This window comes from Schistocerca americana, chromosome 4, assembly GCF_021461395.2.
Source record: "Schistocerca americana isolate TAMUIC-IGC-003095 chromosome 4, iqSchAmer2.1, whole genome shotgun sequence".
In the NCBI taxonomy this organism is placed as follows: Eukaryota; Metazoa; Arthropoda; class Insecta; order Orthoptera; family Acrididae; genus Schistocerca; species Schistocerca americana.
This window is the reverse complement of record NC_060122.1, coordinates 737,077,809-737,091,112: the sequence shown is the minus strand read 5'-3', so window position 1 is coordinate 737,091,112 and position 13,304 is coordinate 737,077,809. Positions and strand designations below refer to the sequence as shown.

General features: G+C 39.7%; 1 protein-coding gene across 1 annotated transcript in view; it reads left to right on the top strand.

Annotated features, from left to right (window-relative positions):
* Window positions 1-13,304, top strand: part of LOC124613765 (pyrimidine-specific ribonucleoside hydrolase RihA-like) — a 69,968-nt gene that overhangs the window by 34,276 nt on the left and 22,388 nt on the right. Inside the window, exons 3-4 of the mRNA XM_047142482.1 lie at window positions 152-268; window positions 3,780-3,937. Of these exons, the coding sequence (XP_046998438.1) occupies window positions 152-268; window positions 3,780-3,937 (275 nt within the window). The remainder of the gene's footprint in view (window positions 1-151; window positions 269-3,779; window positions 3,938-13,304) is intronic.

Sequence of the window (13,304 nt, the reverse complement as noted above, 5' to 3'; positions counted from 1 at the left end):
TTCTTTAGTTTCAGTATGTGACATCTTCATCTGTTTTTTATTGTTAATTGCTGCAATTCTGTGCTGCTTTTCTCTCTTTGTGTATTCAAAAGCTTACTTGAATGAATAAGTTAAAATGGCTGTTTTATGATCTCATTGAAACTGTTCACAGGGAACATCACACTACTGGCATTAGCACCTCTGACCAACATTGCTTTAGCGATACGAAAGGATCCTAGTTTTATTCAAAATGTGAAACAAGTGGCTGTTTTGGGAGGCAGTGTTGAGGGTAAGATATAAAGAATTTGTATTTAAAGTACAACAGACAATTATGAAATAGTTGTAATTAGTACAGGTGTTGTACTAAAGCCAACAATAGCACGAAAATTTTAACAATCCTCAGATTTACACCCTTTATCTTAAGGAATTAAGCAAAACAGGAAAGAGAGCAGCAAAGTAAGAAAATAGTTAAGGATAAGTCACACAAAACTGGCATTTAAGCAGCGACATATATATGAAACACACTGCACAAGGTTTAAGTTTGGAAAAAATAAAGTTAAGTTCTTTACAAATAGTGTGAGGATACATCATCATTCACTGTAAAGAGGAAGCAATGAGTAACATACAAGCATATAAAAGGGAAGCTTAAACACAAGGCATGTGCAGAAAGTAAGTACCATTTTGGAAAAAATAAAAAACTTATAAAAACATTTTGACTTGCAGTCAGACACAACAAAAAGACACTTATACATTAGCTTTTGTCCAAAGCCTTCTGCAGAAAACAAAACACACACACATTCATTCACACACTGTGAGCATACCTCTTGCACACATGTTTGCCATGTCTGGCAGCTTGGGCTGGAATGCCAGAGATAGTGGTCATGTGTGTGTGAGATGTGCTTGCTTGTGTGAATGAATGTGTGTGTGTTTCCTTTTTCTGAAAAAGGCTTTGGCCAAAAACCAATATGTAAGTGTCTCTTTGTTGCGCCTGTCCACAACTCAGTGTGCCATCTTTATGGTCAGTAGCGATTTATCTTTTCCTTATATTGCTGATATTCCAACTAAGATTTTGCATTGTTTAATAAAAACATCTTTTCAAATCAAAATTTATTTCTACAAGAGAGAGCATTTCTAAACTATTTTTCTACATATCTGCCACCATTGTTCAGACATGTGCCACAGTGGGGAATCAACTTATCTATACCCTCTTCATAGAAAGGTGTCACCAGTAAGACAGTTGCTGCTGCAGTAAGACAGTTGCTGCTGAACTCAATTTTTGCATTGTCATCACTGTTAAAGTGCCTTCCTCCAAAATCACGCTTCGAATACAAGAATAAGTGGTAGTCAGAAGGTGCAAGATCAGAGCTGTGTGGTAGGTGAATGAACAGTTCCCAACTGAATTGCAGAAGAAAGTTTTGAGCGACACCAGTAGAATGGCGATGGGCTTTGTCATAAAGCAACACAATGTCTTGACTGAACGTTCTATGCCTTTGTTTTGAACTGCATGCTGAGGTTTTGTCAGTGTTTCACAGAATCATACAGAATTGATAGTTTCACCTCTGCAAAAGAACTCAGCAAACAGAAAAGTCACAAAAAATGGTATTCAATAGTAGCTGTCTTCACAGGCAGCATCTTTCTATGAAAAAGACAATGAAAAGTCAATTTCCTGCTACGACAAATGTTTCAGCAATGGTGACAACTACACACATCAAAAACAGTTTTGCATCACCCCGGTTTCCAGAACTCCTGAAGATAGGTGTTGACTGTGGATATTGTATCACAGACACAGTCCCTTTGACTGTTCAGAGATGTTATTAAACCTACCCAAAGATGTAAACAACCATGCATGAGTGGTGCCGATTAGACGGAGGGCGTCTGGCAGCTGATCAGTTCCAGTCATTCCACCAGGAAGGAGGTACACAGCTCGTGTTGTCTGTATTATAGCCATGCCTAGATGGTCAATACAGCAGTCTGATCACATCCGCATTGTCAGGAAGGGCTCTCAACAAGGGAAGTGCCCAGGCATCTCGGAGTGAACCAAAGCGATGTTGTTTGAACATGGAGGAGATACAAAGAGACAGGAACTGTCGATGATATGGCTCGTTCAGGCCACCCAAGGGCTACTACTGCAGTGGATGACCACTATTTATAGATTGTGGCTTGGAGGAATTCTGAAAGCAATGCCACCATGTTGAATAATGCTTTTTGTGCAGCCACAGGACGTCGTGTTATGACTCAAACTGTGAGCAACGGGCTGCATTATGTGCAGCTTCACTCCCGACGTCCATGGCGAGGTCCATCTTTGCAACCATGACACCATGCAGTGTGGTACCGATGGGCCCAACAACATGCCGAATGGACCACTCAGGATTGGCATCATGTTCTCCTCACCAATGAGTGTCGCATATACCTTCAACCAGACAATCATTGGAGACATGTTAGGAGGCAACCCGGTCAGGCTGAATGCCTTAGACACACTGTCCAGCAAGATGGAGGTTCCCCGCTGTTTCAGGGTGGCATTATGTGGGGCTGACATATGCCGCTGGTGGTCATGGAAGGCACTGTAACGGCTGAAAGATACATGAATGCCATCCTCCAACCAATACTGCAACTATATTGGCAACATATTGGCGAGGCATTAGTCTTCATGGATGACAATTCATGCCCCCATCATGCACATCTTGTGAATGACTTCCTTCAGGATAACAACATCGTTCAACTGGAGTGGCCAGCATGTTCTCCAGACATGAACATTATCTAACATTCCTGGGATAGATTAAAAAGGGCTGTTTATGGACGACGTGGCCCACCAACCACGCTGAGGGATCTATGCTGAATCACCATTGAGGAGTGGGACAATATGGACCAACAGTGCTTTGATGAACTTGGGGATAGTATGCCATGACAAATACAGGCATGCATCAATGCAAGAGGATGTGCTACTGGGTATTAGAGGTACCAGTGTGTATAGCAATCTGGACCGCCACCTCTGAATGTCTCACTGTATGGTGGTACAACGTGCAATGTATGTTTTTCACGAGCAATAAAAAGGGTGGAAATGATGTTTATGTTGATCTCTATTCCAATTTTCTGTACAGGTTCCATAACTCTTGGAACCAACATGGTTCAAAACTTTTTCCGATGTGTGTATATAGTAAAATAGTTTAAGAAATGCTCTTTCCTGTAAAAATAAATTTTTGTTTGAAAAAAACTTTATTCTTTCACTTTCACTCTCTGAACTTTACATTTACCAGCTTCTTCTCCTCCTGCCTATTGTCATACCCACTCCAGATTTGAGACCATTACTTTCTTCATTTAAGCTGAAGTATCATTCCCCCCTCCTGTGCCCACAGAGATACACACAAAAGCCAAGTAACACTCATCACTCTTACTACATGCCAGTCTATCACTTTAAACTTCCTCTAAATGATGAAAGACAATTTATCTTTATTTACAAATTAATTCCATATTTCAGAAAGTTGAGTTTATTATGTTACATCATGTTATGATTATCCTCCTTTGTTTTTCTCCAGTATTATGCTTTAGTCTGTTATTCAATCTGATTTACTCTCTACATTAAATCTCTGTACTCTTAATGTACCATTTTTCTCATGAGATTTGTTTAGAACATAAATAAAGTCATTAGTTCCATAAGTCTGAGATTCAAAATTGTTTCTTGTTGCCAAAGATAAGTATATGGACACCATGTTCAGTGAGTAATGACTGTAGTAAGCTCTATCAAAACTGTGGCTTTATATGCTTATGTCTTTTGAAGATCTGTCTAGAGCATCTACTTTCAGGTGTTGGTAACAGAAAACCAGGTGTTGAGTTCAACATATTCATGGACCCTGAAGCAGCAAGCATAGTTTTCAGTTCATTAGCTGAGAATACATCGGAAAGCAAACAAGTCTTATTAACACCATGGGAAACAGTTAATATGAGAAACTATATCACAATGGTAAGTAGTCACACATATAAAAAGTGCCAAATTTTACTCATATTTATCATATGCTTGTCCTCACAGTAAATGCTCCTCCCCACAGATCGAGGGTAGAAAAGTTAATGTGTTATTAGTAACCTGCAGGGGTGTCCATATTAAGGTCCCAAATTAGTACCACTTATTGAAGGTTATAATGCCCAGATAGTATTTGGAACAGAAAGATGGTTGAAACCAGAAGAGAATACCAATGAAATCCTAAATTCAGGCTGGAATATTTATTGTAAGAATAGCAACAATGTAGGAAAAGATTGTAAGTAGCAATCTGTCTTGCTACTTACTGTAAAGAAGACATGTCAAGTTGCAGAAAGGCACAATTAAAAGACATTCACATATTAGATGGACAACTGGGCTAGAAACTAAAATCTAAATTTAACCTTTGTAAGGCCCAAAAGAAGTGAAAGCATTTGTTGACAAATAAACCAAGGATTGAAGTGAAAGCATTTATTGACATAATAAACTGAGGTTGGAAACTGGTCTCAACTGTGATACACACCATTCATACACACAAGCAAGCACACCTCACGCACACACGACCGCCAACTATAGCATCTGGGCCCAAGATGCTGGAGTTCATGTTCATGTGTGTGTGAGGCGTGCTTCCTTTTAGTGTTTTTGTGTGTGTGTGTGTGTGTGTGTGTGTGTGTGGTGTGTGTGTGTGTGTGTGTGTGTGTGTGTCTTTAACTGCTGAAGGCTGTGACTGAAAGCTATATGCGAGTTAATTGTGCCTGTCTATAACTTGACGTGTCTTCTTTATGGTAAGTGTCAATCTGTCTTTTCCTACATTGTTGATATTCCTATCTGGAGTTTCTACTGTAAGGATAGGTTAGCCATCAATGGCAGTGGTGTATTTATTGCAGTGAACGATTCGATACTATCTAGTGAGGTTATCACATATTCTGAATGTGAATTAATATGTGTGAAGTTAACATCAAAGGTCAGTCAAAAATGGTAATCGGTGCTTTTATACACCACCTGGGTCAGGAGCTATAGTGGTAGAGTCTTTAAGAGAGAACTTGCAGAATATTGTTAATAACTTTCTTTAACTTTCCTCCCCATGAAGTTGAAGTTAAATTAATAGTATCTAGTTACTTGAATGGAAACTTCCCTAATATTTTAACACAAGTATCTCCCACACTCCTGGGCATAAATTTAGTTACTATTTTGAATTCTTAAGTCAATAAAACAAAATGATTAGACAGTTACAGTTCATAATCATACTCTGTCTGCCCCTCGATGTTGAAGTCAGCACCTGGAATAAAATCTCTGTGGCTCTGTACAATTCTGGCAGATGTTGGCTCTGAAAATTCTTAAAATGGTCAGAGGCACAATCATACATCATGGGGAAGCTGTATTGGGTGCTATGACATACTCACCCTGCAGCATGGGAATCAGTGTCCAAATTTTGTATTAATTTCAATAAAAGTCCAAGATTTAATCTCTCAGAATAGAGCATAAATGACTGTGTTGCAGGCTCTACTGATTTCCCAGGATACAAAGTTCCCTACAAGTTATGATACACCAAATAATGTTCTGAGCCACAGACAACAGAGAACTTAAAATAACCAAAGAATTAAACGTACCTTTTCCATTCATGACATTATATTTTTCCGTAAATGATTTTTGTAGCTACATTTCTGCATACCCAATCTTCTTGTATGAAATGAAATGTTATCATTATTAATCAAATTACATTCAGTATTCAAAGTGGCAGCTTAGAACAATGGCGCTCATTACAGTTCTGCTGTGATCCTACTCTCTGCAATTCTAAAACAGAAGTAAGTCACTCCACTGTACTTGTAATGTTTCACATTATATCCACAGAGTTTTATAACATGACTTAGAGAAAATCTGCCACTCACAGTTGTAATAAGTCTTTGAGCCATATAAATCACTTGCTCAGTTACGAAAACATTGACAAAAAAGGTCATACTACATTTATTGATCATGCTTTTGTGATAGAGGGATCGCTTCTTCTTGCCAGGTATAGATTGGGAGAGTCATGCTATCAGAACTGGCACCAGAGACAGGGACTCACCCAACTTTATTCTGAATTGTTTGTCTGAAAATTACTTTGAGAGAACCAACTTATGAAGGCAATGTCTTAGACCTCATAGCAACAAACATACTTGAACTTCTCAAATCTGTTAATATAGAGGAGGATAATAGTGATCATAAGGCTGTGATAGCATCTATGACTGAATGTCAAGAAAACTAGGAAAATATTTTGCTTAGCAAAAGTGACAGGATACAAATTGCAGAGTATGAGAGCAGACAACATCACATATTCAGTGCTAGGAATGAAGATGTGGAGCACAAATGGAAAAATTCAAAAGCATTGTTCAATGTGCATTACACAAGTTTGTTTCTAGTAAGGTCTTGAGGGATGGGAAGGAGCCACCATGGTTTAATAGCCATGTCAGAAAACTGCTATATGAATGAAGAGAGCTACATCACAGATTCAAGAGAAGTCAAAACCTAGCTGACAAACAAAAGCTGAACAATGTTAAAATGAGTTTAAGGAGAGCAATGAGAGAAGTGTTCAATGACTTTGAAAGTAAAATTTTGACAACTGAGAGGTTTTGATCTTACGTAAAATCAGTAAGCAGTTCAAAATCACCTATTCTGTCATTCTGTGACCATAATGGCACTGAAACAGAAAATGACAAAGAGAAGGGTGAAATACTGAATTTAGTCTTTCAAAACTTTTTCACTGTGGAAGAACGTAGTACGGTCCCTCCTCATACAAATTTTGAATTGGTTGGTATTGAGGTAAGTGATCACAGGATATTTTATAAATGTTATGTAAAAGAACATGCTCCCCTTCCACCAGCAGTTCACCACAGGTTGCTAGAGCAACACAGGAGTTGTAAGACAGATGCACGTAATTACAGGTCTATATCGATGTCAGTCCGTTGAAGAATGAAGTGACAGGTTTTACGCTCATGTATTATGACATTTTTAGAGAATGGAAATCTTTTCTATAAAATCAACTTAGATTCTGCTAACCTATCCTTACAATAGAAACTCCAGATAGGAATATCAACAATGTAGGAAAAGACAGATTGACACTTACCATAAAGAAGACACGTCAAGTTGTAGACAGGCACAATTACAAGACACTCGCATATAGCATTCAGTCACAGCCTTCATCAGTAAAACACACACACACACACACACACACACACACACACACACACACACGCACACACACACACACACACACACGCACGCACGCACATAACAAGCAAGCACACCTCACACACACACACACGACCATCAACTCCAGAATCTTGGGCCCAGATGCTGGAGTTGCCAGTCATGTGTGCGTGAGGTGTGCTTGCTTGTGTGTATGAATGGTGTGTATCACAGTTGAGACCAGTGTCCAATCCTCAGTTTATTTTGTCAATAAATGCTTCCACTTCAATTCTTGGTTTATTTGTCAGAGATCCTGCAATACTCAGCTTGCTCTGTTACTTCATGAGATCCACAGTACTTTCAGCAGCAGTGTTCATGCTGATGCAGTGTTCCTCGAATTCAGGAAGGCATCTGACATTGTCTTGTAATGCCGTTTATTGAAAAAAAATTATAAGCTTACTGATTATCGGGCCACATTGGCGACTTGATTCAAGACTTCCTTGTTCTTAATGAAACAAATTCAACGTATGTAAAGATAATTTTGGGGTACCCAAAGGAAGTGTGATAGGACTGTTACTGTTTACAGTATATATAAATGATCTAGCAGAATATGTCAGAAGCTCTTTAAAGCTGTTCATAGATGATGTGGTTGTCTATTGTCTATAAGTAGGTAGCAAAGCCAATGGTGCAGGGACTGGCAATTGATCATGAACATAAACAAATATAACATACACTCCTGGAAATTGAAATAAGAACACCGTGAATTCATTGTCCCAGGAAGGGGAAACTTTATTGACACATTCCTGAGGTCAGATACATCACATGATCACACTGACAGAACCACAGGCACATAGACACAGGCAACAGAGCATGCACAATGTCGGCACTAGTACAGTGTATATCCACCTTTCGCAGCAATGCAGGCTGCTATTCTCCCATGGAGACGATCGTAGAGATGCTGGATGTAGTCCTGTGGAATGGTTTGCCATGCCATTTCCACCTGGCGCCTCAGTTGGACCAGCGTTCGTGCTGGACGTGCAGACCGCGTGAGACGACGCTTCATCCAGTCCCAAACATGCTCAATGGGGGACAGATCCGGAGATCTTGCTGGCCAGGGTAGTTGACTTACACCTTCTAGAGCACATTGGGTGGCACGGGATACATGCGTACGTGCATTGTCCTGTTGGAACAGCAAGTTCCCTTGCCGGTCTAGGAATGGTAGAACGATGGGTTCGATGATGGTTTGGATGTACCGTGCACTATTCAGTGTCCCCTCGACGATCACCAGTGGTGTACGGCCAGTGTAGATCGCTCCCCACACCATGATGCTGGGTGTTGGCCCTGTGTGCCTCGGTTGTATGCAGTCCTGATTGTGGCGCTCACCTGCATGGCGCCAAACACGCATACGACCATCATTGGCACCAAGGCAGAAGCGACTCTCATCGCTGAAGACGACACGTCTCCATTCGTCCCTCCATTCACGCCTGTCGCGACATCACTGGAGGCGGGCTGCACGATGTTGGGGCGTGAGTGGAAGACGGCCTAACGGTGTGCGGGACCGTAGCCCAGCTTCATGGAGAAGGTTGCGAATGGTCCTCGCCGATACCCTAGGAGCAACAGTGTCCCTAATTTGCTGGGAAGTGGCGGTGCGGTCCCCTACGGCACTGCGTAGGATCCTACGGTCTTGGCGTGCATCCGTGCGTCGCTGCGGTCCGGTCCCAGGTCGACGGGCACGTGCCGACCACTGGCGACAACATCGATGTACTGTGGAGACCTCACGCCCCACGTGTTGAGCAATTCGGCGGTACGTCCACCCGGCCTCCCACATGCCCACTATACGCCCTCGCTCAAAGTCCGTCAACTGCACATACGGTTCACGTCCACGCTGTCGCGGCATGCTACCAGTGTTAAAGACTGCGATGGAGCTCCGTATGCCACGGAAAACTGGCTGACACTGACGGCGGCGGTGCACAAATGCTGCGCAGCTAGCGCCATTCGACAGCCAACACCGCGGTTCCTGGTGTGTCCGCTGTGCCGTGCGTGTGATCATTGCTTGTACAGCCCTCTCGCAGTGTCCCGAGCAAGTATGGTGGGTCTGACACACCGGTGTCAATGTGTTCTTTTTTCCATTTCCAGGAGTGTATTTTGCACACATAGGAAAAGAAATACACTACTGTACTACACTATTGATAAGAAATTTCTGGAAACAGTGACAACTGTAAAATATCTATGGCTCTCTATCCGGACTAAACTTAAGTGTAATGACCATCTAAAACAAATAGTAGAAAAAGCAAATGTAAGACAGAGATTCATAAGATGATTCTTAAGGAAATGTACCTCAGAAGAGGCTTATAAGGTGTTCGTTCAAATGATTCTTGTGTATTGCTTATCAATCTGGGACCCTTATCAAGTAGGACTGATAAAGGAGATACAGAATGTCCAACTAAGATTGGTGTGTTTAAACATGGAATAACTAAGTTTGTGCAAGAGTGTTATAGCGATGCTCAACAAACTCCAGTGGCAAGATGCTGCAAGGGAAGCATTGTGCATTACAAAGAGCATTACTATTGAAATTTTGAGAGAGTACTTTCTGGGAAGGGTAGGACACCATATTACTTCCTCCCACATGTCTCACAAAATGACCACCACAATAAAATTTGAGAAATTAAGAGCTAATACAGAGGCTTATGGACAATCGCTCTTCACACATGTCATTCACAAATGGAACAGGGATTGGGGAAGGGGGGGGGGGTCAGTTAGCTACCAGAAGTACCTTTGCCACACACTGTCAGGTGACTTGTGGAGTAATGATGTACATGTAGACATAGGTAGATGTGGATGTCATCTCGGGAAATTGTATTCCGCTCCACATCCACATTTCGTGACAGTTAGCTGCTAATAATGCAGATTTGACTAAGTGTGGATCCATCAAGTCCCACACATGCTCAGTGAGGGACAGGCTATGTGATAATATTCATAGGACAGAGTATTTCCTAGTGTGTAAAGTGAGTGTACAGGCACTGTCTAGCTGGAGAGTACACCTACTTGAAATTATGGGAATATGAACAATAATGGATTGGATGATGTTCTGGTTGTTCTCTAAATTGTTCAGAGTTCCCTCAACAAACATAAGAAGAGTAGGAAAACAAAATAGACAGGGGAAGGTCATGCTGTCCTTATCAGTCAGAGGATGTAAGATAGAGCTCCAAAAATTTGCCTTCTCCCTACTGCCCACAGATAAAGATCATAATGGATGTGATCCTTCAGTTTCTCCCATCATAATAGGTGACAAAAATATTCACGAGTGTTTGGCTGGATCTTGGTGTCCAATGGGCATAACATTTTGGGAAATGATGAAGCTGTGCTTAACAGCTGTGCTGATGAAATCATCGTCACACCTAACAATCCCAACTTGTTTGTTTGCCAAGGTTATGTGGTTGCTGGACATATAAATCCGGCTGTAAATCTCTGAATTATTTGTACATTGATTGTAATGCAACTGTTACATTTATCCACTGGATTTACACTGTTGGACATAGATCTTCTGCATATGCATTGATGTTGTATGTTTTCTAATGTCATCTACCTGGCTGTCATTAGGTCATTATCTTCTTTTCTTCTTTTTTCTTAGATTTCAGCAGAGAACTAATTTGTTTTATCTATCATTCATTCACCTGCGTATGTTTTAAACCTATCCCCATTTCATTTTCGTTACAGTCGTAATTGCTTCTTTTAGTCCAGTTTGTTCCTCAATATACTTGTTTGTTTTTCTGCCTCTCCAGTAATTTTAAACATTCATCTCTCATTGACTTGTACTGAGTGAGATGCCACAGTGGGTACTTGTATTTGGGGGGGGGACAGCAGTTCAAATCACTATCCAGATTTAGGTTTTCTGTAGTTTCTTTAAATCACATAATGGAAATACCAGAAAGTTTCCTCAATTTGTTTGTGTATCTTGTCTAAATGAATTTGTTAGTCACAGGATATTAAGCCCCGAGCATACTTTGCACACTGAACAAACCTCATTTTCTGAATGGCTTCTGCAATAAAGGTCTGTGTCTCACTGTCTGAAGCTAAAACTGGAAAGATACACAGGCTGTGAATCTTCTTTTTCCATACACATCAAAAGCTGCTTTGAAAATTATGTTTTGAATAGCAACCCATTTTTAATCTATTTCTTTTGTTGCCCATATAGGTGTTCTCTTCAACTGCTGTAAACAAAGAACCCCATTAACAGAACCTATGATTTCATTGTTAACTGATCAGTTTTGTTTTCATATTATTTCAGTCTTATAGAAACTGAATTTTCAGTTCTACTCTCAAACTGGGTCTGTTAAGTTAGTCCTTTTTTTAGTTAAGGAAATTTATATGCACTAGAAACAAAAGTACAATGTCACCAGAAGAACCAAGGTGGTTCTGGGATGTTTCAGTATCACATATCACTTCATGTTTCTCCAAGTTTGGAGATCTGAGAGTGTCCTGAATGCTTGACTCTTGGTTGAATTTCAAAAGTTCCATGATTTTGATTACTATAATGTAAGCTGTAGCACTGTTATATACATTTTTCAGTACATCATATAGTTGAAATGTTGAGCAGCCAATAGACCCATGAACAAAATTGGAAACATGGCTGAGATTTTGGGCAATGTCCTTACTAAGAGCTAACTTAATAACTAAAACAAACAAACACACACACACACACACACACACACACACACACACACATGCACACAACACAACACAACACAACACATTGACCTGGTTGAATAAAATAAAAAAGTGTTGAATCTCAACTTTTGATAGAAAATGACTGGGTTTGAACTCTGATAATATAAGACTTTGAAGAATAAACAGATCTAATTACTGAGCCCTTGTACCTAAAATTTTTGATAGTCATACGTCAAATTTGTATTCTGCTTTGTTGTCAGTTTCATGTTTCATGGATCATATTGCACGATAAATTGTAATTATGTGGAGTAAGTCATTTTACATTCACATCACAAACTAATTTTTAATTATGGCTTTATGCTGAATGTTTATAAGTTTTTTAACTTTATTACACTTTATTTTTATTTTTTAATGTGTAGCTGTGAGTTCGTAATTCCTACCCGCCACCTTTTACACATTATAATAACAGAAATTCTTCTACAGAATAGGAGTTGTCAAGGAGAAACATTTTCATTTTGTTTTTAAATTTTACTTTGCTGTCTGTCAGACAATTTTATCATTGGGCAAATGTACAAAAATTTTTATTGCAGCATTGTGCACCCTGTTTTGTATTAAAGACACCCTTAAATGGAGTAATAAATGTCCTTTTTCCCTTCTGGTATTGTAGTTATGTACATCACTGTTCCTTTGGAACTGTAGTGGATTACGTACAACAAATTTCCCTGAGGAAATGTATTGCAAAGCAGTAGTCAGAATGCTCAATTCCTTAAACAAATGTCTACAAGATGATCACGGGTGAGCATCATATATTATTCTACAGCATACTTTTGAGCAATGAAGACTTTTTCTCTTAAAATGAGTTACCCCAGAACATTATTCCATATGACATTATTGAATGAAAATATGCAAAATACATCAACTTACTGATTTGTCTTTCACCATGATTAGCAATGGTTCTAAGTGCAAATGTGGGTGAACTAAGTTGTTTTACGTGCTCCAACATGTGCTTTCTTCAGTTTAAATTCCCATCAATATGGACACCTAAGAATTTTTAAGTTTACTCCCTATTTATTATTTCCTCACCATGTGCTACACTTATCATTGTTGTAGTACTCCTAGATGTGCAGAACTGAATAAGCTGTGTCTTTTTAAAATTGAGGGTGAAACCATTCACAGAAAATCAGTCAGTGACACTTTTAAGAACATTGTTTACCAGTTCTTCTGTTTCTGTATGTATGCTTCGATTGGTTACAATATTTGTGTCATCTGGAAAAAGAAGTAATTATGCTTGTTGCTTATTAAGCAGAAGATCGTTCACATATATGAGGAACAATATTGGACCTAAGACTGAGCGTTGAGAAGCCCATATGTGATTCTCAGTAGAGTCACTCTTCTAAAACCCAAATTGTGATTCGCTAAGGGTATTATTGTTGCCAAGGTGAGACACTATTCCAAAATATATCACCTTCTTGAAAATTATGGAAAATGGTGTCAGCATTGAAACAGGTCATTAGCTGTTGAC